We start from the raw sequence: 26,291 nt of genomic DNA, 5'->3' as shown, positions 1-26,291 counted from the left end.
GTTGGGCCAACATTGTGACGGCATGTTTTCCCGCCACGCCCAGCTCGCTGTTCGCCGCAGCAGGCAAGCTCATTCATCGTGTTTGCGCCCGTGGGACTTGACGAGTCTCCTTTCTCTCTCTTCTTGTGTCCTTATTAAGCACAACGAGACCCAGCAAGATCGCGTATCGTGATCTTCGTACCGATGAATTGCGAAGTTTACGTGGAAATGTGGACGCAAAAGGATCGACTGTCATTTTGGGGAGAGAGGGATGAGAAGTCCGATAATCTGTAACATGAAAATAAAATAAAAGTTAGATCGATAACCGAGAAGATAAATATGTTTTTCTTTTTCTGATAATTAGAAAAACGACCGTGAATAGCGAAATTGCAGGCTATGACGAAATGAAGTGACACGTTAGCTTTTCAATCTATAGGCCGATCGATACCGGAGTAATTTTAAAATCGACCGCTTTATTTCGGCGCGAGCAAGCCAAAGGGAGAAGCAAAATGAGGGAAAGAGAAAAAACGGCGCAGTGCCATTCCTGTAGGAAACTCGATAGCCAAAATATTGAATTTCCGCAGAAAGGAGAGAGGATGGACATCGTTCCCCTCCCGAGAACTGCGAGAAATCGAGCAACAAAAAAGAGGGTGGCTTTCTCGCGCGTCACCTTTTCTTCCTTTCCCTTCGCGTTTCTTATAATGCAACCCTCCTACCCAGACCTTTCGCTGTTCCCTGTCGCGACGGCGAGACCTCCCTTCGCACGGGAGATCCCGCGGCGACGGCCGATTCTAATCGATCTTTTGATTCCTCGTCGTTTTAACTCTGCCCCGCGGGCATCCCTTAACGAAGACGTCGTTAACGCCCTTTTCCCGTCGGTTTAACATTTTTTAGGGCGAATCCTGTGCTTTTTTTCCTTCCACGTTATCGCCGCCGTTACCGCCGGTGGGAATCCCGGCAATTTCAGCCGCGCGAGAAATGCCTCGGTTAAATGCCCCGTCCGTGAAAGAAATAAGCGTTTATTTCGACAATTTTGTATTTACGGCCCCTCGAAAATTCCGCGCTCAGCTCGCAGACTTTAAAGGAGACGACTGACTTTCCTCGTGAAAATCGCGAAAAAAAACTCAATCTCATTTCGTAGCACCGAGGAATTTTACAAAGTAAGTAATGTGCATAAATTGCACATGTGTTAGCGAAAAATGCAATAAAAACAATGAGTTTTCGATAAGCACGGGAGAAAATTTGGCACGCTCGCTAAGACTTGGACGAGGTTCGCGAATGCGGAATTTCAGATGTCGGATGAAGCAGTTGGTCATCTTACGTAGATGTTTTTACGGGCATCCGATGCGCGGGGTTATCGACGCGTCGAGCGCAATATTCGATTTCCCGGGACAGGATATCGTCGACGACGATGGTTTTCGCTTGCCCCATCGACGACGGGGGCTGCAAGTAATTTCGAGTGATTTCAATTTCAATTTAACCCCTCAAGCCGATTTCGCCGGTTCTCCATTACTCTATTTCGAGGATCGTCCGACAGAGACGTAATTATCCGATATTGTTGACGGCAACGAAGACCCCATTACGAATTCTGCCGTGCGCGACTAATTCCGCGAGTACGTCCGCGAGTTCGATTTTCGTTCATAATTTTATTACGTGCACGACGTCAAGGAGTCCGTGGCACTGTTGCGATTATAGACGTGCAGTAATACCGTGACTTACGAAAATAAGTCATAATTCGCTCCTTAAAGGTGATTGCACAAAATCTATCGCATCGCGATGAAAATATCAGCGTAAAATGACGAATATTAATGTGAACAACGTTGAGACAATCAATTACAATAGTTTAGGTACAAATATTTAGAGAATATACAAACGTAAACATGTTCCAATCGGCATGTTTACATAGTCTACACGTTATTTACATTTTATGTACACAGTGTCTCAAATATTACAGATACTACTACGTTAATAATATATGTAACTGCTTTTGAAGCAATAATAACGTTAAATTATTTAATCAAGGTGTCTTATCTTATAATCGATTTTTCTGCCTTTGTCGATAATCCAAGAACAACTGACTGTACCGACTTTAATATCTTGTTAAGATGTTCAACGTTGAGAATATACGCGTCGGAAAGCATCTTTGTCTCGCGACGCCGAGCTTACCTCGAGATCATTTCCGGATTTTTTTACACTAATAACTGTACGCTTACATTTTCTTTCTCGTCGCTACTTATGCTTTAATCACGATACGGTGGATCAAATAACGCGGCCGTACCGGGAACACATATTTCCTCGGGATTTATTCAAGATCCTTGACAAATACGGAGTGCAAAAAATTGCGTTTGTCGAGGGGAGTGGAGAGATTCACGAGAAAGAAGGAGAGCAAACGTTCCCGCCTGCGCCGGTAAAACCCCCGAAAGAAGGGTGCAGCCAAGAGGGGGTGCGCGGAAACTGCACGGGGGTGGAGGTGGAAGATCCTCGGGTAAATTTTCGGCGACAGGGGTTTGGACGGGGGCGGCGAAGTGGGATGGTGGGAAAGGATGAGGAACGACAATAACTTCTCGGCTCGGCGTACAATTTGATTTTATGCAACGCTTGGCACGCCTCTTAGCGCGAGATATCCTTATAACGTTTAACTAGATTGTTATGATTGTTGTCCCCGGCACCGTTTCTCTTCTCTCTCTCTCTCTCTCTTTTCATTCCACCTTCGAGAGATTCGCCCCGACGTGCACACGAGCACCGAGATGGTGTGTACGGGTACATAGAGAGAGAGAGAGAGAGAGAGAGAGAGAGAGAGAGAGAGAGAGAGAGGCACGCACAGACAACGCGCCGACGACGAAAACCCGTGAACGCGAATTCCCAACACTAAGCTCCCGTTCCGCCCTCCTTGTCGCCGGTGTGCATATCTTCGTGCCGCGCGCGAATCCGCGTATCGTTTCTGTCTCGCGAGAAATACTGCCGCATTGCAGCTGTTAATGGAATATAATCGAGAGCCTCGTGCGCCGAGAATCGGGGCAGTCCCTGAAATTATCCGCGAAATCATCCATGTACAAGAGGAAGTTCTCGAACAAATACCAAATACATTGCTACGAATTCGAAATATCGCGCATTGCTCGCTTAAATTTAACTTTTATCTCACACCGAAGCTCATCCCTCGGGGTAACCTTCGACCCGTAACGCTTGGTAGTCGATAGACCGTTCTTCGGAGTCTCTTCAAGTCTCTGGGGCTAAAAGAGAGAAAAGAAGCAAGATAGCTCGCACAGCGCGAGATACCCGCGAGATATCGTTACCGAGGATGTGCTCCGGGATAGAGACCTGAATTTCGGATCGAAGGATTCCCCCAAGCTCGACTCGCCGGGACTTAATCCGCGAGTTCGAACTACTTATTCTCGCGCGTACGTTCCCGTACGAAGGTAGATCGGCGAATCCACCGGCAACGTATGATATTCATATTCTCGACGGAGTCTGCCCCGGGGAGGCGGCTGGCGAAGGACGAAGACAGAAGGGACGATCGGGGTGGCGAAGGGTGTAGGGAGAGGGCGAGTAGCAGAGGCTGGCTGGCTGGCTGGCTGGTGGTTGGCAGAGCGTCGAAGGCAGTGGTGCAGACCAGTGGCCCGATGGAGGTAACCCTGGTATTCTAACCCTATAGCCAAGAGGGTCGCCGCTGCTGCTGCTGCTGCTGGTGCCGGCGGTGCTGCTGGTGCACATAGCGGCGAAGAATGGTGATAACACGAAGGCGGCGGAGGCGCGCACGAGCGAGGGGGGATGAAAATGACGGCGACGGCGGCGGCGGCGGTGATGGCGGGGGCGCGGATACCACTCTGGATATTTCTTATCCCAGCGCACGTAACCCTCTAACAAGCTAGCAAAGTTTACCAATAAATTGTATGACGGCGAGCGTCGGCGATGGGGAGGAAGCCACCGGAATATCGTATCGCCGCGCTAGGTAGTGGCGGCGGCGGTGGTGGTAGTGGTGTTGGCTCGCTTTTGTGTTACCACCCGCCTCCACTCTTTTTTTCTTCCCTTATTCCGTTCTATCCGCTTCTTACCGACGAACCAGTCGTCTCGTCCCGACGAAATATGTTTTTCGAAAATCATGAGCATCGGTGGACGCCCGGAAACTGGCAGCTTCCGAGTTTGCACGCCGATCTCACGTCCGGAGAGAGGTTCCGCTTCGTTAACGTTACATCGAGGCGCGGGGAAACGTTTCTCGATGGAAACTCGCGAATAAATATTAGTATCCGGAAAACGCTCCGAGATAAAAAGAATATTGTGTTTATTTAATTTTGTTTCTGTAACTTTTTGCCTTTAAATAGCAATGTTCTAAGCAGTTACTTAATCGCTAATAGAACGCGTTTAGAATCGCATGCCTCTTGTCGTACGGAACCAATATGATTTTTCATACATCCCTCTCAGCACCCGACGAAGCGCCAAATGTCGGTGCGTAACGCCGAAGAGAGAGAGAATGGTAATGGAAAGGCAGAAGGGAAAAAGAGTGGGACAGACGAACGATTATAACCGAATGCCATTTTGGAGACATAATGCAGTGCGCGAGCGAGTGAGCGAGCGTATTTTATAATGGAGTCACATCGGTTACACAATCACAATACTAATTCGACATAATGGCTACCTACGTTCCTCCCGATGGGACCGAAAACGCGCGAGCGCGTGGCCGACACTATGCTTTAGGAGGCCTCCAGTCGCGATATAACGGTTCTTTTCCGAAAGAGAAATTGGGCGCGATTCAAAAAAATTGTGAAATTGTCTTGTCTCATCGTGGACTGACGATGCAAATTCGATGACTGAAAATCGAAGAGAAATGTGGTTGGTGGCCTCTAATGAGTAAGAAGAAATCGCGAGATCACATGTAGCCAGCTCCGAATTTTCCGCATGATTTGCGACAATTTCTCAAATCTCGAAGCCTCGATTCTCATAGTCGATTGTGGGATTTTATCGTGTCGCGAACGCGGCACGCCGTCCTAGTGTCTGAGAAAAAGAAAAAAGTGACGAAGTGCATGGGAAAGCACTTGATATACCGCGTGTATCAGGGAGAGATTGCACATTTTCTCGAAATGATGGATGTTATGTGTCACACACTGAGAGAAATATTAATTATAAAGACATTTTAGAATATAATTACAGAATTCTTTAATGAGAAAAATTGATAACGCATTAATCTGGTCAGAATTGGCGACAGAAGTCGACGTAAAAATAAATTTTGTTTTCCATTGAACTCTCGAAGATTTCGAGATTAGATTTTGCATAATTTAAGATTTGATTCGAAATATTTGATATAATAAATTACTAAGTTGAGACACGACATGTGTCTCATGCATTTTCTGTCGTGAAAAAAATTCAGTTCCAAATCCGCCTGAGAAATGATCGAGAATGCGCAATTTCTGATACATCCTGTACATGCATGCATCTGGGTTGATCGGAAGCGATCTATTCATCTCGAAATATCTCTCGGTGGAAAGGTCGCGGTGAACGCACGCTTTGAATGTTGTCCATTCCTTTCCGCCATTCTCATATATTTGCTCTTCTGACCGAGCAACCTCCGCCGCTCGGATTTACCGAAGTTCTCCGATTGCCAGGACGAAATCGCTCGATCGGATAATTTTAATCCAATATGCCTGCCTCACGACATTCATCTCTTAATCTATTTATACACATAACTTCGGGGGATACAAATTTATCTCGGGTTTCCTACCGACGATACGCTCCATTGTTCACGTCGTCACATTTTTCACGAATATTACATTGCGTTACCGATACCTACGGTATAGCGTAGTTACTCTATAAAATTTAGGCGTCCCCGTTTACCCTCATTACATGCTAGGAAGCCCGCAAAAATGAGCAATTACCGCTTTTGAATCGGGAAGAAAGTGCCTTTATGAAGTATTCAGGCCGACGCACGCTTTGTTGGTTATTACGCAATGGTCAGTCGGCAAAAGAATGCGATACTAATAACGCCATATTTTGTTTCCGGAAGAGAGAGCAGAGATAGAAAGAATACGAGAAAGAAAGAAGCCAGGGAAAGGAGGAGAGAGAGAGAGAGAAAACTTCACTCGGACCAGAGGAGACACGAGGTGACTGGAGAAGGTTTAAGCGTTTCTTCTCCGGTCTCTCTTCGTGTGCAATCGATTCTTCCGCCATATCGCACGGACCACTTCAGGGGGGCAAGAAGGCACGCGTTAACGCCACCACACCGATGACAGCCAGTCGGAAAAAAACTTCGCCCCCGGCCTCAGCCAGCTATCCGCCCTTCGCGCGTTTCTTCTCCTCTCGATACTTCTTTCTTCCTCGGGCCACCCGCGGTTTCTCTACTACAATATTTACGGGCTTGCAAACCGACGAGCGATTTTCACTTAAGCCGATTCGCCTCGTCGACGATTCGAGATATACCTATACACGCTCGTGCACACTTTGTTTCGCCCTCGAATGCCGGCGTGGTGCAACGCGATGCGATACGACGCGATGAGACGCGACACGATGCGATGGGACGTACGACGCGTCGCAGCAGAGCAAACGAGGGAGAAAGTTGCAACATCCTGCATCAACCTGCTGCAGGGGAGCTGTCAGTCCGCTCGATTAATGTCTTTCCCGCGGACTGTGCCTTCTTTCTCTCTCGCCCTCAGACACGTGTAAAGCAAAAGTGTTTTCCGATGTAAATTTCTTTTTTATTCGATTGTTTCGTCGAGAGACTATAGAAATTTAAATAGCAAATTTCCATACTCAAATGTATGAGTCGAATTGAGCACAGCGCATGTTTTTCGTAAAATACCTGGAAAATACGTTATTTTTTTACACGTGCTGTATTTTAGTACGATTTTGTACTAATAATATAATAAATAATATGAGTAGTAAACGAGCAATAATATCGAGCGCGTTTATTTCAATTATATATCGTTGTACGTTGTAGATTTTTCGCTAATGTATGCTATAAGATCAAAATTTTGCTCGTTAGCAAATTGTCAATGTCACTTAGGCGGAGGGGTTCAGGCAAAACCTATATTTAGCCCCGGTTTCGTAGGGTTTTCAAAAATGGGCAAAGGGCAGACCGTGCGCGCTTCAGAGGCAACGGGTGCGGCTCGCATTAGCGCCAACGAGTCAGAAAACTCCCCTGCGGCTCGCGTCGCTACAATATTTATGGGGTTGCTCGCGCGAGCGAGCGATTCTCGTTCGCGCGAGTTCGCCTCGTTGGGCGCTCAAGGTCCTAACGAGTCTTAACGCGTGTGCGGGATGAGCTCAGGACGAGCGCGAAAAATTAATGAGCGTCGACCAGTACCGGAGGGCCTGAAATTGTGCATTTTTGAAGAATACCACGTCGCCAAAAGTATACCTTATATTCGCACCTTATATTCCACAAAATGTCTCGCTATCATGAATAATTTCGAGAAGCGGGAAGATAAAAGATTTTTTGACTTCTAATAATTTTATTGTTATCACCTATTCATTTGAAGACTTCAGTTATCCTGCACGGTCCTATAAGTTTTTAATCAAAGATTTATTTTTCGCGGGGATAATTTTCATGTGTCTTCAGCATCTCGAAATCCGGAGGAAATTACACCGATTTTGTTCCTCTCCGATTTAACGCGATTTAAACGGATCGGCTCGCTTTTTGTTTCGCGTCGCTCTTATTTTTATCTCACTAGTCCTGAATCAGTTTCTTTTTTCAACTTAAGAGAGAAAGAGCAGCGCGGAATGAGCGTTACCGAGGGTGGAGGAAAACCCATCCCCGTCGATCCCTCTTCATCGACGCCGAAGGATCTTCCTTCTGTCGTGAATCGGCGGCGCTCGACAGAATCGGGAAAATCGTGAAAACGGGCGAGTCTTGCGACTAATCAGCCGACCGTCGGTTTACGCCTTCGTTCTCTCCGCCAACGCCGTCCTCGTCTTCCCTGACGCCGTCGTCACCGTCGCCGTCGTCACGCTCATTCTCAGCCGCCGTCTTCTCTCTCTCAAGAGAAGACGAGAGTGTAAAAGACGGCCGAGTTTTTCTTTTTTTCCCCCCTCCATTTTTTCACCCTCCGTCGCTCGCAATCACGTCGAAGTGTCGCCTTCGACGAAGGGTGTAAGTACCGGTCCCGAACGAGTAAGTTCAAAGAGCCGGAACCGGAAACGGTTCCCTCGGATTTTTACCGAATTCGCCGTCCTGACTCTCGTAAATCGAATCCTCGCGCCTTCGCGCGTGGATCGAAGAGTCGACGTAATAACCCGGTCCGAATGCGAAAACCGTGAAGAATCGCGGTGGCCCGATTGACGAATGACCGAGAGTCCGACAGTACGACGGACGCGAATTGTCAACGAATCATCACGAACGTTCCGAGTACACCATTGCGTGTCAGTTCGGCTCGCAGCTGTCTAAATTTGCATTGCTGACCTTATCGACTCGCATCGACGATCTACGCTAATTGATCTCCGAGTTACGCGCGTAACAAACGTGCGTGGCGTGTGTGAAATACGAAAGGGTAGGATTTCGTTGGCGATATACGGTATCACCGGAGGTAATATGCTACATGAAGCCACCTTAAGTATCTCCCGCCTCGCCTTGCCCTGAAACGATACTTATCTCCCGAATAAACACGCACCCCATTATTACCTTCGTGTCGTCTCGAGGCTATTTCGCGAATAAACAACAATAATCACCCGCGGAGATCTCGCCTCTCGATCATCGTTCACGGAGGAAGTGCGCGCGGATGATTTCCGTCATCTTCACCGGCTGTCCGCGTACGAATAAATAAATAAGCGCCGAGAGTGCAGGTCGGCGCATACATCCGGTGGGTGGACGCCAAGGGGGAGGAAAGAGGGGCGACAGGGAGAGGGGTGGCGAAAAGTCGTTCGACGCGTAGGGTAAATAAAGTTTTAAATTTCCGCAGCCCCCGGCACCGCCGGCGGCCGCTGCTCCCATCGTCTCCGACCAGCGCTTCGGCCGGCGGCGCCTCCACTATCTGCATAATATATCTCTAATGTGGCGGAGGGAAAAGAGGGTGGCAAAACTTGCCTCCGCGCTCCTTCGCCCGGTATAATGTAAGGCGAACTTCGCAGAGGGATGGGACAGCGCCGGCAGGACGAGAGGTTGGGGACCCGGGAGGAGAAGAACTCGCTGGCTGGCTGGGCTGGCTCGGGGAGAGGTGGTTTCTGGTGAGATCCCGCGCGCGCACCGCGCTTAAATAACGCGAGTTTGGATTTATAGTAATACTTTTATGAAATAATGTTAGTGGCGGATATTAAGGCAGACACTGGGAGAGCGTCGCTGGCTAAACGCCATCCGGGAGAACGGCGCGTCCCACTCGCCTTCTACCGCTACCGTCCACCACCTCGGGAACTCCTTACCCTCGGTTTTCCTTCTGGCGCGCCTCGTGGAGAAATTCTCAACGGATTTTTCCGTATCGGCGGCCTCTATATTGATTTCTCGGACACTCACGCGAAAGGAGCGATTCGTTGTGCGATTGATAAATCACCATTTATGCTCTTTCGACGGAACTTTCTCGTCTTGAAAGCAAGTGTGAATCGCGACAGTGTCCGAGAATTCGAGAACTTTCACATTTTCGGAATCCCGCATATAGTGATGTACGAACATCATCTTAAAGGTCGAAGTAATGAGGATTTATGATGGTAAATCTTTCGCAACAATCGAGTCTTATGATACACAAGTCGCGTAAAAACCAACATCTTCTTTATCATGTTCACTCGGTTCTCCGAATATGAACCTATCGCAAATACCCGACGAAAAAATCTCGGAACCTCGCGCTCCTCATCTCCGAACGGCACAATTCGAATATAAAATGTGGCACCGGGTTTCCGGGATGTTCTTGCGGTCCCGCGGGAAGAACGGAGAGACGACGCTGTGGTCCGTGCGGGACGCAGCGTGTCAGGGGGAGAATCGCGTAAAATTCGCTGGCGAATGCTCTTTAATTAGCACGCCGCACTCGCGGAACGACGACGAAGAAGGCGGAGAAGGCGCCGGAGACGCCCGACACAGGGAAAGAGAGAGAAAGAAAGAGAGAGAAACAGAAAAGGCGGGAGAGAGAACGAGAGGAGAGCAACTTAAATAATTATCGTTTCGAAGCGCACAGAGCGGCGCGGCGCGAGCTGAGGCCGCATCTGTTTCTGATTATTAATTAATATCAACCAACCCGGGGAGGAGAGGATGGTAGAGAGGGAGGAGGGCGCGTTCGCATGAGCGAACTCGTTGCTCGCTCGCGTACGCAGCCTCGCGCGCACACGTACGCACAGGTACGTACAGCAACACACGCGCGGCGAACGCGCGTGTCGCTCGCAGGGATAAAGAGAGCATACGCGCACGGCTAGAAAGCGCGCGCGAGAGAGGGTGCGGGTATATTCATATGTTGCGCAGAAATGAACAGAACGGGCTCGGCGGGCATTAAAATTAATGAAACGGACGGAACACGCGCGTTTTAACGAAAATGTATGTGGGCGATCAGGCGGAAGAGAGCGTTCGCTCGCTCTCTCTCTCCCTCTATCTTCCTCTTTTCTCTCTTCCCCTCATCTCTTCTCTTTCTCTCTCTCTCTCTATGCTCTTTCTCGAAAATGGGGAACGCGCAAACGCTCCTGGGCTCGCGAATACGCGCCGCGTTTTGTGTCTTTCCCCGCGCGTGTCCACCGCCTCTGTTTTTTGCTGTTGTCTCGTATACGTGGATGTTACATCGGAAATTCGACCGTCAACCCATCAAAGTTGTCTATCGAGGCGGGTATCTCTCAGTCGACAACTATCTTTAAATCGGACGAGACTTTATAATGAGAAACTCGATGAGAGAAAAACGTGTAGCTAAAGAAAGTAAACAAATACAACAAAATCGCGAAGTGAATTCTCTCAGATTCTTTTTAATTTTTGCTTGTTTTTCGAGCTGGATAAATTTTACTTAAAATACAGATAGATTTTTATACGACAATAACTTCGCGAAATGTCATCGATCGTTAAAATTAATCGAGGCATAAGATGTTGCAATATATTCACGTCGATATCAAATAATTTTTACTTCTCGAAATTCATATTTAATCAATGATTTTTAATTATTAAAAAATTTAATTCGTAGCAATAATTAAATTAATTAATCCGACTAATATTGATATTTTAATAGAACTAATAAATTTAATTCTTGGCTTCTCATTATTTAAAAAAATTGTTTTTTTTGTTCTTTAATATTCGTGATCGAAAGGTCATGTCCAACGATTTCAAAAAATAAATACATTAAAAATATATTCATTGATATTATAAGAATTGTTCAGAAGAAACATACAGCAGCGATAAATGCAGGTTTACTCAAGATCGATAGGGTGCTTATTTAGTTCTATCCTTACCTTACCGAGAACGAGAACGAAATCTTCTTTCACGTCCTTCGTCGTCATGGTAAATTCGCGAGACCGATACAGTCGACGAAGAGGCAGCGGAGAGAGATAGACGGTTTCTTAATTAAGAAACTTGACTCAGCTGTGGTTGGGGAGTCACGGAAGTATCGAAGCGGTGACAACGTGACGTTCTGCAAGAATATAAATTCCTCTATTATCCAGTGATTAGTTCTTAAAAGGATGCACATTGCTTGTACGACAACCAACCCTTCCGACATTATTCTCGGAATTGTACTTAACAGTTATTCCTAGTAGCTGTTTACACATATTCTACTGTTTTTTTAAGAGTAATTTCTTTTTCACTTCTGTAATATTATGCCAAGAGAGGTTATGTTATTAACAACTTTTTTATGTTCGATACATAGACACAAATAAGACTCAAATATAATCTTTTCAGTTAAAGTTGATCTATACCAAAACTCGTCAACGTTTCGTTATTCATTCGATTCGCAAAGTAATGTACGCGCTTTTGTTTTTAATATAAAATATGTTCTCCCTAATTATATCTCTCTTTATCTCTCATCCTCTCTCTCTCTCCTTTCTTTGTCGAGAACTTTTCGTTGAGGAAAGCAATTCTAAGCACGTTAACACGTAACACCTATCTATGGAATCTTTTTATTTACTTCAAGAATAAGTGAATTAATCGATATATATTATACTTACAAACATAGAACATCTATCTTCAGTCTAGATTTTTCGGAGAATCAAACTGCGATACCGGAACCGAAAACTCACGATGAGAAAATGGAGGGCCAAATGTCGTGATTCGAACTTCCTGTGTTACCGACGAATATTGCGGTTCGAAATTGTACCACTGCTGCCATCTCTGGATCGTTCTGTTAAAACAAATGGCCCGTATATAAATGTTTGATTACACATCGTAGAACACGTGCTTTGTACCTGTATGGTACACAGAGGAGGAATCGTTCACAATATCGTGAGATAATAACTTTTTTATAAAAGAACTACAGAGTGAAACAAAATGCAACACGACGACGTAAGCTTAAAATCAAGATAAAATTCATAATATTTTAAGCATTAACGATAATCTCTTAATCTTAACCTAATTCCGCAGGTTGTGTGGAGTGTTATTAATAAATCATTTTGTTCCTTTAAAGTAAAGTAAGTTCTCATTTCTCAGGAATTCCTAAGTAATAATTGGATTATAAAATAACCTTGACTATAAGTTCATTGCTATAATGTTGTAATGTCTGCTTTTCAGTACAAAAACCCAGAGGTTTTGTAGGAATGAATACAATCTTACAGGATTATGCAGTAGAGCAGCATGCCCTCTTGCAAACAGTCAATATGCTACAATTAGAGAGGAGAATGGTATCATTTATCTGTATATGAGAACAGCAGAAAGGTAACTACAAAGTAATTCTTGTCCTAATATGTAAAAAATATTTTTATACATAATGCAATAACTTCTTTGTCAGAATACATACACCGAAAAATATGTGGGAAAAAGTCAAGCTATCCAGGAACTTTGAAAAAGCAATACAACAAATTAACGAAAATCTGCTCTATTGGCCTAGTTTTATAAAAGCAAAATGTAAGCAGAGATTTGTCAAAATTACACAATATCTTATCCGTATGAGAAAGCTTAGATTAAGGCGGCAGAAGAAAATTGTACCTCTTCAGAGAAAGATCGAGAGAAGAGAGAGACGTAGGGAAGAAAAGGCTCTAATTGCTGCTAGACTGGAAACTTCAATTGAAAAGCGACTCATGGAAAGATTAAAGCAAGGAACGGTAATAACATATCTATCGTATATGTAATCGTAATATTTGTACTTATACTTTCAAGGTATAATCATTTTAATGCATTTCAGTATAATGATATATACAACTTCCCACAAAGAGTATTTGACAAAGCTGTAGAGTCTGTTGAAATTGATGGTGAAAGCGAGGCAGAAAGTGAGCAGGAAGAAGAGCGAGAGAAAGAAATTGAAAAAGAAGTAGAAATAGAATTGGAAGCAGATGAACAGGAAACTGAACAAAATGCTCCTCGGTATGTTGAAGCTGATAGTGATGATGAAGATGACGATGATTTTGATATTGAAGAGGTCTCTATGGTAAGTGAAAAAGAAAATTGTTCAACAAAGAATAACTCATTTACAGAGATTTTGATAGATTATTATCTGTTGCTTAGGATGAAGATAGCGACTCTGGACGAAAGGAAGAAATTGAATTATCGGATAGCTTCGAATCTGAAGCAAGCGATATTGAGGTAAGAATTAATTAGTTCGAGAGATAGAATTGCTATTCTATATTCCAATATAAATCGTCAATATCTCATTATATAGGACTTGATACCATCTACAAGTAAAAACGCAAAAATGCCGAAAGTCAAGAAAGGAAAAGTACAGAAGAAAAAGCAACCAAAAGTGGAGATCGAATATGAAATGGAAGAAGATCGTCAAAAAGAACGTGTATATCAAATTCATAGTAAATAAATATTGGAATTATGTACCATGCAGAAATGATCAAATTATATGTATTATACATATATATTGTAACCCGATATTTTCCTTATACATCATTGAAACCATTTCAACTAATGGTAATAAATCAAACGGCATTTCCACATAAGTTCATGTATTTTAAATTATTAACACAAGAGAAGTTTGCTCTCGTACTTGATGCGTTCAAAAGTTCCGCTAAAAGCATCAAACGGGAGAGGCGGGAGAAAAGTGTCAGTGTGGGGAGCGCGGTCGGTGTATATACACGACGTTGTGTACATCAAAGAGAGGAGTCGGAACGTTTGTGGCGGACGAGACGATTATTGTAACGCGAAAGAAGAGGTAAATTGTATGATCTTTTGTTTCGTCGATATGACTCGACGGTAATTTCTGTCGTTCCTTGTCCGGCATTGTGATTCATCGCGATCGCGATTCATCAGCGGGCGTCAGCCTGCAGTGCCTCGGCATTGCGCATTCCTCTAATCGTTGTTACTTTTGACAGTTGCGCACGTTGACATTTCCTCATCGCGACCCATCGAGAGACGCTCCGATAACGCGAACATTTGGAACAGTGGACATATGGGAAATCGTCCACGGTAAAATCTCAAGAGCAGTCACAACCGCAGTCGCGATTTCGCCCTTTTGCTCGCTATTTATAGAGGAAGTAGGTTATTTGCAAAATCAATCGTGAAAATAATCGGTAACCTATTGTCATAATACAATACGAATGCAATGACCATTGAATAATTAACATGTAGTATATGTGGTAGGAATTAATTCGCACATTCGTAAAAAAGCACGCGCGCGCATGCACACACACACACACACAAAAATGTATATATATATAACGCTACATATTATATAATTTAATTCTATACTCTAAACGTTTGCTGTATCGATAGATAGTTTGGAAAAAACACGCTTGTGTTACGATTTACTGCGATTTTGTATATATTCATGTGATTGATATTTTCATCAGGCAATTTATAAAGTGACAAGAAAGAGGCGGTGCTTGATTATCAATGCTGTTGCATGAATTTATTTCTATCAAGGATGTTTTACTTTGTAGAATATATCATCTCTCTTATAATTAGATCGTATATTCTTGTAACATATATTGATTCCTAAAGAAAAGAGCTTGTCAATGTAATTTCATTAAGCAATTTAAAGATATTGTTTGGAAGCATGAGTGAATACTAATCTGTGATTTCTTTGTATCAGGATTATTATGGCACATAGAGTAATACCAAAGATGATCAAGTGATTCTAAAGAAGAATATGATGTATCTACATCGCACAAGAGTCTGACTCAGCTCAGCCCTGAGTCACATGTTGTTGCTTTGCGCACAAATGCCAGAATGTTAGACAGTGCAGCTAACATGGAACTGAATAATGTGGGAAGTAACAAAAGTTCCGTATATCTCGCACTATCATTTAGGAAACTGTGTTTGGCAACAGTTGGCTTACCACTGGTATCGCTATTGTTCTGTTTTGTCACAGCTTATATATTCCAACAAGATGATATTCATGAAACTCATTGTAGGGTAAGTAGAGCTGTTATATTCTGTGTAAATAATGAGTAAACTATGATCGTAATAATGATACTCATATATATGCATTTATTGCAGGTCTACAATATCCTTCCATCGATCTCAGCTATTACTGGTGTGTCCCCTCAGAGATATCTATGGCGTGTTAGCATAGCGTTACATATTGGACCTAGACTGGTGATAGCCAGTGTTTATCACTCTTATTATTACAACATACTTAAAAGCATTGAAGATGTGCCTCTAAAAATTATGGGGAGTAGACTCCTAAATTTATGTTACTGGCTAAACATTGCCGAGGTGGCAGCTTTGTGTGGTGTAACATATGTTTCTAACAGGGAGAATTACTGTAAGTGATTCCGCAATTTTACACAAATCTGTCGTTCATGTTATTTACGTATTGTGCTCAAGTATATACAAAATGTTCGCAAAAGCGACGTGTTGGTTAAAGGATGCGAAATCTTTTTCAGCGGTGCACGAAAAAATTTTCATAGTGTTCATGATTAGTTCGCTCATGTATATGCTGACCGCTGTAAGATTGGGTCGCCTAATAACTCCAAATGCACAAAGTCTTCAGTACAAACAGGCGCTCTTTATGATGAGTCTTGTCAGTACAATCGGTCTTATTATCTTCTTCTTGAAACATCGACTGCTATGTCACGACTTGGGTAAGGGAAAGAAATGTAATTATGTACAAACAAGATACGTAGAGAAAAATAATAACATTTGTTACAATTTCGAACAGCATTTAGTTGGTTTTCGCTGTGCGAATATGTGATAGCTTTCGCGAACATGGGGTTTCACGTCACCGTGGTTCTGGACTTTCCGAAGGAGCAACTGGTCGTAGGTCATGGTTTACCCGCCACAAAGGCAGATTAACCCTTTATGATAATTCATTATTTTCATCGCCATACTGAAGTGCCTATTGCCTCTATATGGAAGTGCTACAAATCCCGATTCTCGAGAGGTAAAAATTTGGCACAACATGCGACATTATGCAATTTTATGATTGCTTCCTTTTTGTGATATTTACAAAATTGCATTTATTATCGAAAATTATCATCTTGATTTGCTTCTGCCGAATACTCTCGGCATATTTTTAATTTTGACTTTTATCTCCACTCTCTCGCGCTATCGATCACACAACGCCCGACAAGTATTCTCCCGAATGTATTGGGATTTGATCTGAAAATGAAAAATAAGTAGGGGAATCTCTAGCGCTTCCAGAGTGCGGCACTGGTTACTTTCCAAACGGTGAAATACGTAACGGCCTTTTAATATCGATTAGTAATAGATGAGTATATGATTATGATGTAGTGAACATGATAGTTAAGCAACTATCCTACGTACGAACGGCATTTTTAACGTTGTCGTAAATGGAATATTATTACTTCTACGATACGTGAGATTACTTGTATAAAGAACTTTTAAACCTTCTTTTATAGGAACTTTTGCAAAGTGAGAATTCTAGTCGAATGTATGAATTCTAGTCGCAATGTCTTTTATCTGCGCTTTACTCTTTTACTTTATATTATAGGTTGACATATGAATTATTATAGACTGTAGAATGCATTTACGTCAGATGGACTTCGCGAAATGGATTTGAGGGAATTGCACGTTCATAAAATGAACGTGTTGAGTGACATTCTGTACAGTTGCGTCTTGTTGGCAATTCTTACGGTAGACACGTTAACATAAGTTACTCACTCGTCTTGTAAGAGGTCGATTAACACGCTGTATAGAATCTCGAGATGTTAACGCTAATGTTCACCGCTCCGTTCGGCGTTAACGTACTGCAAACATAGGAAAATAATCGCTCCTATGTTTGCATGTAGCATTACGATAGTTCAGTAATACAGCAACCACCGAAAAATATCGGCAATTCAAAGTAGCCGCAATCTTACTACGCGATAATATGATATTGCGTGATTGTTCGGACGGGTGCGTTCGAGATAAGATCGATATCTAAATTTCTCATGCAGATTTGTAAGAATTGTTAAGATGAGAGTTTCTATCAGATCTTACGACTGAAACTCCCGTTAATTTCTTTATGGATGGACGCCGATAGTCGCAGTGTGACTTTAGATAGCACTCGCAGTTCAACAGTATCATTTTTGCACATTTTTACACACGAACATTAACTGGTGTAGCGTATTTTGATATGAGGAGTTTTTGTTAAGGTTCCTTGTACATCGTTATCGTGAAAAGAACAAACCGTCGATACATTATATCGCTAGTTTCTCAGCAGATCTGTTGTTTGTCGTAAATAGCCGATAGCACGAAGATCGTAGCTCTTTAGAGGTCTTCGTGATTGTTATTGAAAGGATAATGGTTGTAATAATGCGAGCGTAATATCTGGACGGTTCCTACTGTATTATACTTCGAGTCGTTTTGTACCGCTACGTCACACCACGATAAAAACGAATGTACTCGGCAATCGCGTTTGATTTACCGAGAAGACCGTTGTCGGACGCTAATCAGTGCCAAGTGACGCACTAAAGATATATCGTGGACTTTTACGGGTTTTCATATGGAGATGCGTGCGTTATGTATGTTAATAACGATCTCGAAAAGTCTCTTTAATGAATCACTTGTATCTCACGCTTTGTCAAGCAATCACCTTACGACCACTGCTCTCTAAAAATGTTCGTAGCAATAACTGACAATTTTTTCTGCATAATGTCTCATTCTCATAAGCGAATATGAAAATTAGGAAACGCCAATATAGTTGGATTGATTGCGATGGAACGTTTGTTCTGGTGGATCGTTAGAATTTACTTTAGCATTCTCGGAATACATGTATAACCGCATCAGAGATTACGTACCTTCTCTCGCTTATGGATCTCTGAGTGAATCTGAAGTTCACTTCACAAATATTTTATTATGATTTATTATTATAAAATTATCTCTCTCTCCCTCTTTGTTTCTCCTAAATTCTTGACATTCAAATAAATTCTGCAATTTATTAATGCAATCAAGCGTTATTTTCTTCCCAAAGAAAAAGTAAAACTTTGTGATATCCTGATAATCTGCAAATGAATTCAGATGCGCAATTTCTGATGCGTTTTATGTGAGTTAATGGATATCGAGGACACGAGTCACACGTTAAAAAGAGTTATATACTGAATGTCTCTTATATATAAGTAGAAATTAATAGTACGTAAGAAAGTTTTCTAGAAATGTAGCGGTAACTTCCAGAAATAAGTTGCAAGATAAAAGTATAACGAAATGAGGAACTTCGGTGATTAAGTTTTCCTCTCGCGCTGAGACTTTTCGTTCTAGGAGAGATTTCAAATTTATGTGTTCGAAACTCTACAAAAAGATATATTTAATTAATGTTAATTTTGCAAACGATACCGTTGCAAAGTAATGTTTCCGCAAAGGAAACTACTAAGTATTATTTTAGCAACGATCTCCCTTATGATCGCGACAATTGCTTCGCGACTTATCGATATTCTTGAATTAAGATGTTAGCACATTCTCGTGAAGTAATTCAAGAAGAAATAGCGAAGAACGAGATTTAAGCGTTAGAATCGTAAAGAAAACTATTCGATGCATTATATTTGCGGTCTCTGAACATATTTTTTTAATACCGCGGAATGAAAATTCACCTACGCACCAGTAGGTTTTTGAAAATGAATGTTCTAAAGAACATATTTAAGAACTCGTCATACAAATTGGCGATAATAATTGAACATATCTTGTCGAGAGGTTCTATCACACTCGAAACTCTTCCTTTGCTGTAAATAATGCCAGCACGACACACAGTCATCTTGTATAAATGACGGAGTGGATATCAATGGCACGTTAAAAAAAAAAAAAAAGAGAGAAGAAGAAAATGGTACGATGATTTTTCTCACCCTTCATTAGTATGACGATTTAAAGAAAAAAAATTGAAGCTAAATCTTTACACAAATATTCACTATCGAGTCGCAGCTATTTTTCTGCGACTCGTATTTTTCGAAATGATTTTGCTACTAAAACATTTTTTTCTAATTTATGACGTATACCGAAATTATCAATAAAGCGCTATGATCTGACGAAGAAACTACTTGTTCGCGATGTATAAACCGTTTGGGTAATTGATAATTCTGTGATAATAAGCACAAACAGTTCTACGCAGTCTGGATTTTCTTTTTTCTTAAAACAATTTTACCAGATGATGCCACCTTCGTTATTATTTAACTTTCCAAGTTCTGTTGCGTTCCACTTATATACAAGCCCGAGAATTTTAATATATTATTTATGATACATCACAATACATACGCATAAATATAGTCCAATGTATATTATCACAGAATTTGTTTTCCCGAATCATCTATCTACTGTCGTATTTAATGATGAATCGAGTAGCGAATTTATGTACTTAGGAATTATCATAAAAGTAGAGGATTGATTAATCAGACAAATACTAGAGAGGTAAATTTAACTAATTAATAATATAATCTGTCCTTAATTTGATTTGAAAATTTTTTCGAAGAAAGAACGAGGATCGATAACACCTTTTTTTTTTAAAGAAAAAAATATCTGTTACCGAAAGCAAGCGCGATTGTCCCGGTAGATATTACTTTATGTAATGTGTATACGTATTTGTTATCTTTTGCGACGAATTTTGAGGCAACCGAATGCAAAACTTTCACAGTGTGGAAAACAAAATTACGCCCAACGTCTCTCTGATACCTTTATCCGCCGTGGTCTTGTGCATCATATAAATCAGAGTGAGCGTAATCGAGCCTCAAATCCAACTGAAACCTGCGGCATTGGCGAAGGTAATTGAACTCTGTTGACCTTAATGTAAGGAATAAACGAGCGCGATCAAATGGCTACCGTGTGACACGAACGAGAGAACTTTCGAACGTCCTCACGAGTAACCGAATTTAATAAGTCGCTTCCTTCGATCGTACCGTGAAACTGGACGGAGGCTCGATCGTCCTCGCACTCTCGTGGCTCATTAACGATTTTACGTCGTCATTACACGAAATAGTTGTATTTTCCTACACAATCGGTCGAGCATTGTTCGATGTAACGTTCACACCGATGCTCCGTATTTCCGATTAACATGACGCTGTAATATAGTGTATATTTCTTGTAATCGGTTTATAGGGCGGTTGGTGCCCTATATACCGTGTGATTTCAAGCGTTTCTGTATGTGATGACTTGTGACGAGTTACACTGATTTCGACGGGCAAGAATGATTTCTACTTGTATCGCGTAACGAACGATTGTCAAATAAAAACTATCATATACAACTATCGGCAGCGCATTGCTCTTATTTATCTCTCCGAATAAACGATCCCCATGATTTTTTCTTATTTATTTTTTTTTTCAAGAAATGAGACGGGGAGAACAAAGCTTTCCTCACATTTTAACAACTTATATGCGTATAATGATCCCTACAAATATTTAATTATAACAATGTAATCAAAACAATTCTGTTTCTTCTTTATCTGTAACTTTATCTATATAACATCTGTGATGTCTGAAAACTGTACTCTTTAAAGTTCTATCCACTCCTTGTCCTTGACTTTTATATAAATATTCGATGACATCGTCTTATCCATTTCCGATATTTTTCTGCAAACAATGTAAAAAAAATCATCTAACCTGTATGCCTCTAATTTAATCGAACGACGGAGAGTTTGGATCCGATTCTCTTTCGCATTTGCGTTGAGGTGAACGATAGTCCATTCTTCTGCAAGGAATTCGCCAAGTCTTTCGCGAACAACGGAGAATCGCGTAACTGCGCGCCGCTGTTTCCTAATGAATCTGTAAACACACATATATATGTATTTTTTTTATACGTCGACCTTTTTACGTCGGAACGTTCGGTCGGACCGGACAGGTGAGTTCGACAAGCGTTCGTCCACACCTTTAATGTCACTGGACCAAACAGGTTTTGTGTTTACGTAAAAGCTTGTTTATCAATGATAAAGCAGTTATCTCTTACGTTGCATTTTCTAAGACTTTGCGATCCGCGATACATATTCAAGCGCATTTAGCGTGAGAAACGAAAGTGAAATTTTAGAATATGGGACTCACGAACGACATATTCGAAAGAAATAGTTCTCATCGTGGTTTTTTTTTGTACGCGATATCTCGGATAACGTATGCAATTTTCCGCGATTTTAATGGCGGTTATGAAGTGAACCCTTGCGCAGAAATGTTACATTGCGTGTCGCGTTTTCCGACTGTTGTAAGTGTCAAATTAGAACATTATTTACTTAAAATTAAATAAAGAATAAAATTGTGTACCTCAGCTGTTTGATTTATGAGTATTTCTTCGACTCATGATCGATATTAAGGACGACCGATGCTCGGAACGTTGAAACAAACGACATCTTGATGTCGGAAAGGAGGAGAGTAGGAATACGCGAGACAAGTAGTATCCCGGTAATGTAATTAATTATATGTTAACAATTGCATCTTACTAGTATTTTCAAGTGCGAAAATTAATATCGTAAATATACAGTGCCAAAAATTCGATATTTTGTATTGAAATTTTACAACGAAATAAAAATAGTTGCTTTCTCGAGTTTAATATAAACTCCAATGATGCATTGCAACTTCGTCCTGAAGATCAGTTGGCAACGCCGTTATCGGGAAGTGGCTCGACGTGACGAGCGTTCGCCGTGTTCCCGCGAATTAACCCGCGGAATTGTGATTAGCCACGTTTCTCCGATCGATTTCGTACCCGTATAATGAGCGAACGTCCGCGATCCGCGAATAAGTGTGACGACAATTGACCATCCGGAGAGATGCAACGGTCGAAGAGACGACAGCGTCGTTAGCGGCAAATGGGTCGGTAAGTAATTCACTCATCAATTTCAACTTTCGATTGTGCGTTCGTGACAGTTGCTGTTTGTCTAATTATGACCTAATTTTCTTTGAAATAACAACGGAGATATTAATATTGAGGCATACATAAGCACACATATCTCTATCTAAGTATGTATATCTATCTCTCTCAGTCTCATTTTATGTACTTCCTTGCACCATCTTCCTTTCTCCCCCTCCTTCTCCCTCCCACCGGACAACAAAATATATGCTTATCTCGTCTTAAGTATAGAAAATATGTAACACGGACGATCGATTGTCGTATATCGTATCGATCAATCGATCGATCCGCGAAATCATCAGTCATTTTTTTCTGATCCTTGCAATGAGTGAGCATGCATGTGCATGTTTAAGTGATATGTGAATAAATGTAACAATGAATGGTTGGCTGAGATAACACAGCAAGACGAGCAGACGGTGACACTCGCAACGAATAGGTTAGTAACTAATTCACGTATCGTTCATCATTCTCAAGTTTTGGTGGTATGCCGTTTCTTTAACCTTATCTATACAAAATATCGGTCGAGATACAGATGTCGAAGCGTATATAAATCTGTTTCTTTCGGTTGCACTTTTCTGTATATTTCCTCGTATAATTATCATCTTTCTTGCTTCCTCCCGTCAAATTTCAAATATGTACTTATTTCAGTCCAGGTACAGAAAGTGTAACGCAACGCCTCTGAGAGAAATTTGCTCGACCTATGACGCTAAGCGTACGAAAAATTTGAGTTACGAATGCAACTTCACACCGATACGCAACGACGGTGTCATTTAGGCTTAGTGACGCCATTATCGGGAATTGATTGAAACTGACGAGCGATCGTCGTATGTCACTTCGATTAGTCCGCAGAGTCATGCTCAACCGTGTGTTTCTTTGGTCGGTGTACATCAATGTAACAAACGAGCATCGAATGAGCGCTTAACACATGAACGATAAGTGATAAATACAACAATAAGCAAATGGTCGCGACGATGCAGCAACCGACGTGCGACAATGTCGGCAAATTGATGGGTAAGTCACTCGTTTATTACTAATTTTATCTTTCAATCGTTCGCCCGTAGCAGTTTCTCAAAGTACGATGTTTTTCGAAATATGTACTAATATTGGGATACTTGATTCATCGTGGATGCGGAAAGTACAACACATGATGCGGTGGAAAATTTAAGGGACATTTATGGGAAATATATCTATCAGTAATTCGATTATTATTAATCTCAACTTTTGGCCATTAGCTCACATTTTATCGTTTCTATTATTATGACTTTATTCTTTTGAGATATACTAATATTAAAAATGTTATATGTGTACACAATATATGTATACAATTTTCATATTATACGGCAATTTTGCACTGCAATTTTTTTTTGGTCTTACAATATGTTGATTTTTTCTTTCTTTTTTATTTTTCTCGACTGTGAATATTCGTGACATATAACTGCTTATACGAGAATCTATTTGTTTGAAAATGTTTCTAGAAAATTCATTTAACTGACGAAATAATTAAACATCAGACCTAACCAATAAAGCACAAACGACGATACGAATATGTACATGAATGATGTCGAGTATATAAAAAATTCAAATCATAGCTGAGAGATAATTTCATGTCGAGTTGTATTTCTTACTTATATTGCGCTAATTTGACTTCTAATATTTATGAAATATCTTGTACGTGTGGAAAAGAATATTTGTAAATTCAGCCCCTTTATCAAAAATCTAATCTGAAAATTCTGTCTTTATATAAAACATCGCTTTTGATTAGAGGTACCCTATAAGAGGTTAGAATTTTTATGAGACAGCTGCGTTTACCAAAATACAGCAACACGCACATCATTCTTACGCAACATATTCGTATCGATTGTACTACGTACCATTTTTCTCGGGAGAAACGCGTTTTTTCTCGAGCATCTTCGATCCTTGTATATTCTCTTTTTTCTTGATCACGCTGTCAGTTTGTCGTGCTTTACCTATGGAACTATTTTCAGTAGTTTTAACTTTCGAGGAAGTTGCTGACAACAACGACGACGACGATGTTTCCATGCATCGTCTGCATCGCCATATAAATCTTGGATCATAAACATCGACATCAACGATCGGAGGTTGATGACATAACGGATGATAAGCCTCTTGACACTCTTGACACTCCAGCAAAATCAGGGCACCCAGTTTCACTCCGTTACATATCTTCGATTTCACGTACGCCATAACCGTTATAATTTGTTAATTCATTAATCATGCGGTAACTCGACAACGATTGTTGAACGCGATCTTGCACATATAAATCAAAAGTCACGAACGCGAATTACGAGCCAGTTGAACTTTAATCTAGGAAAACCTTGCACACAGTCCCGTCAGCGGATAATCCTTCGTCGGGGATCGAGATCCTAGGAACGTCCTCGTCGTTGCTACACTCCTCATAAGCGACCTCGAATACTTTTACATCAACTGCTCGACAATTCACGTTGTTCTCCGCTACGTCGACTTCGAGGAAAGGAACAGTTTCGGAACCGTCCACAAATTTGCGTTTCATCGTGCGTCCTTGCATGTATTCGCGTTTCCTCGAGGTTCGCGTCGCAGGAGTTGCATTGTCGCGTAGTTCGACGTTCTGCAAAAATCCCTTTGGCATTCTGGCAGCCAGAGTCTTTCCGCGGCCGTACTTTTTCTCAATACAAGTGTCCAGTAACCGACGAAGCTTCTCGGTACTGTTCTCCGCAGTCGAGTGCAGCAACGCCAACGCATTGAAAAAGTCTTGGTCGATATCGGATGTGTTTTCGGCGTGCATTTTTCGTATTTGCGACACTTCGGAGCACCTATCGCGCGAATTTTTAAATTTTAAAAGTCTGTTCTTATTAACAGCCTCTGCACTATTTATTTTTAAATTCTAAAATCTGCGTTTTGTAATTTATGTTTTTCAGGAAAAAGGAATATTTTAGGGTAAACAATTTAAACCAATTAGCAAAATCGCGGAATTTTAAGAAGTGTGATGATGGTTGAAGAGAATTCGTGCACATATCTTCCAAATTTCTCGAAATACTCGTCGAGTCGATTTTAATCCCAGTATGATCGGATGGGGGGTTAAAGCGTCCCGAGACGTTTCGAATGTTTCGAATTTTGACGTCGTTTACTCACGCGCGACGATGCGAGACAGCGTTTTGCGAATTAAGGCAGCCGATTGTACACGAAGAGAGTGTAGCGGCAAGTGGTCCCTCGGACCGGTAACAATCCTGGGAATTGTACAGACAGGAACGTTCTACGGATTTAGACATGCGAATAGTATCCTGCGCGGACGTTCGCCGTGAAATGTGCCGAAGGAAGGTGGCCGGCATTTATCGGCTCGATCATCGACTCGCCGCTTGTAATATCGACGGAATCGCATCGACGCACCATTGTTCTCATGACTGTTTGCTAATAGAATCCAGTGCTTATGGCCATCGTGTTCGTCGGGGTCGGATACTGGACATTGAATATTCAACAAACGCATTTCGATGTTACCGAACTATCGACGTGAACGCGCGTGATCGACGTAGACGCGTCGCCCGTCGCGGTAACGCGAAGGAAATATGTTACGAGAGTTGCTGTTTATCGCGCTATATAGTATAGGGATTTCCCAATAGTTGCACGAAGCACACGATTTTTACAAAATTGTATGCCTCAAAAGGCTTCGCGTTTGATACACAGAAAGAAAAAAAGAGAATTATCAGAAAATGTTTTAATTGCGAAAAGTCCAAATTTCTCGTACGAGTATTATACTTGTTTTTTATTCTAAAATTATTGAAATATTGACGACTGTTATTTATTTTGTATGAGGATTACTCGAAAAGCGATAAATATATTACTCTGCAATTGATAGCCGAAAAAGAAACCATAAGCTAAAAACTAGAATTCGACGAAGTGATGAAGATTTCTTCTAACGCGAGACAAAGTTTTTTCGACCTCTGTACATCCGCGTCCTGTTAGGCTTACTATACGATACAAATCCCACGTCTGCTACATCGTTCATTTTCCCACAACAAGCTTGTACCCGCGTGACGTGCTTTTTTCAAGGGCTTCATCAACACAGTCCCTCCGTTTCTTTCCTCGCGCTTTTTCGAA

The 26,291-nt window shown here is 41.7% G+C and overlaps 3 protein-coding genes across 5 annotated transcripts; 2 read left to right on the top strand and 1 right to left on the bottom strand.

Annotated features, from left to right (window-relative positions):
• Positions 1–12,213: 12,213 nt before the first annotated feature.
• LOC106748395 (protein MAK16 homolog A) lies at positions 12,214–13,897 on the top strand. The gene is made up of 7 exons (XM_014626850.1): positions 12,214–12,352; positions 12,431–12,477; positions 12,578–12,721; positions 12,795–13,107; positions 13,188–13,430; positions 13,508–13,585; positions 13,662–13,897. The coding sequence occupies exons 1-7, from the start codon at positions 12,338–12,340 to the stop codon at positions 13,809–13,811; spliced, it is 990 nt and encodes a 329-aa protein (XP_014482336.1). The 5' UTR covers positions 12,214–12,337; the 3' UTR covers positions 13,812–13,897.
• Positions 13,898–14,073: 176 nt separating this feature from the next.
• Positions 14,074–20,595, top strand: LOC106748467 (post-GPI attachment to proteins factor 2-like). Of its 3 annotated transcripts, none has more exons than XM_014626996.1 (6): positions 14,074–14,159; positions 14,320–14,481; positions 15,039–15,361; positions 15,446–15,713; positions 15,835–16,032; positions 16,110–20,595. In XM_014626996.1, exons 3-6 carry the CDS (start codon positions 15,176–15,178, stop codon positions 16,241–16,243), a joined length of 786 nt encoding a protein of 261 aa, XP_014482482.1. In that variant the 5' UTR covers positions 14,074–14,159; positions 14,320–14,481; positions 15,039–15,175; the 3' UTR covers positions 16,244–20,595. The 3 variants fall into 3 exon arrangements, with proteins under 3 accessions (XP_014482482.1, XP_014482483.1, XP_014482484.1); XM_014626997.1 differs by having other exon boundaries at positions 14,320–14,517; XM_014626998.1 differs by lacking the exon at positions 14,320–14,481 and having other exon boundaries at positions 14,110–14,159.
• Positions 20,596–23,957: 3,362 nt separating this feature from the next.
• Positions 23,958–24,981, bottom strand: LOC106748387 (integrator complex subunit 12-like). Its single transcript, XM_014626842.1, has 3 exons — positions 24,535–24,981; positions 24,071–24,383; positions 23,958–23,968 (listed from the first exon to the last, which is right to left on the bottom strand). The coding sequence occupies exons 1-3, from the start codon at positions 24,979–24,981 to the stop codon at positions 23,958–23,960; spliced, it is 771 nt and encodes a 256-aa protein (XP_014482328.1).
• Positions 24,982–26,291: the final 1,310 nt, after the last annotated feature.

This window comes from Dinoponera quadriceps, unplaced genomic scaffold, assembly GCF_001313825.1.
Source record: "Dinoponera quadriceps isolate SergipeBrazil2010 unplaced genomic scaffold, ASM131382v1 scaffold2183, whole genome shotgun sequence".
Lineage (NCBI taxonomy): Eukaryota > Metazoa > Arthropoda > Insecta > Hymenoptera > Formicidae > Dinoponera > Dinoponera quadriceps.
This window is presented reverse-complemented; position numbering and strand designations above follow the sequence as displayed.

Coding starts and splice junctions, on each gene's coding strand:
- LOC106748395 (XM_014626850.1), top strand. Junction 12,722..12,794: donor TATATGAGAACAGCAGAAAG/GTAACTACAAAG, acceptor CTTCTTTGTCAG/AATACATACACCGAAAAATA. Junction 13,431..13,507: donor ATATTGAAGAGGTCTCTATG/GTAAGTGAAAAA, acceptor TCTGTTGCTTAG/GATGAAGATAGCGACTCTGG.
- LOC106748467 (XM_014626996.1), top strand. CDS start 15,176: ATGTTAGACAGTGCAGCTAACATGGAACTGAATAATGTGGGAAGTAAC. Junction 15,362..15,445: donor TTCATGAAACTCATTGTAGG/GTAAGTAGAGCT, acceptor CATTTATTGCAG/GTCTACAATATCCTTCCATC. Junction 16,033..16,109: donor ACTGCTATGTCACGACTTGG/GTAAGGGAAAGA, acceptor AATTTCGAACAG/CATTTAGTTGGTTTTCGCTG.
- LOC106748387 (XM_014626842.1), bottom strand. CDS start 24,981: ATGCACGCCGAAAACACATCCGATATCGACCAAGACTTTTTCAATGCG. Junction 24,384..24,534: donor CTGACGGGACTGTGTGCAAG/GTTTTCCTAGAT, acceptor GTGAAATCGAAG/ATATGTAACGGAGTGAAACT.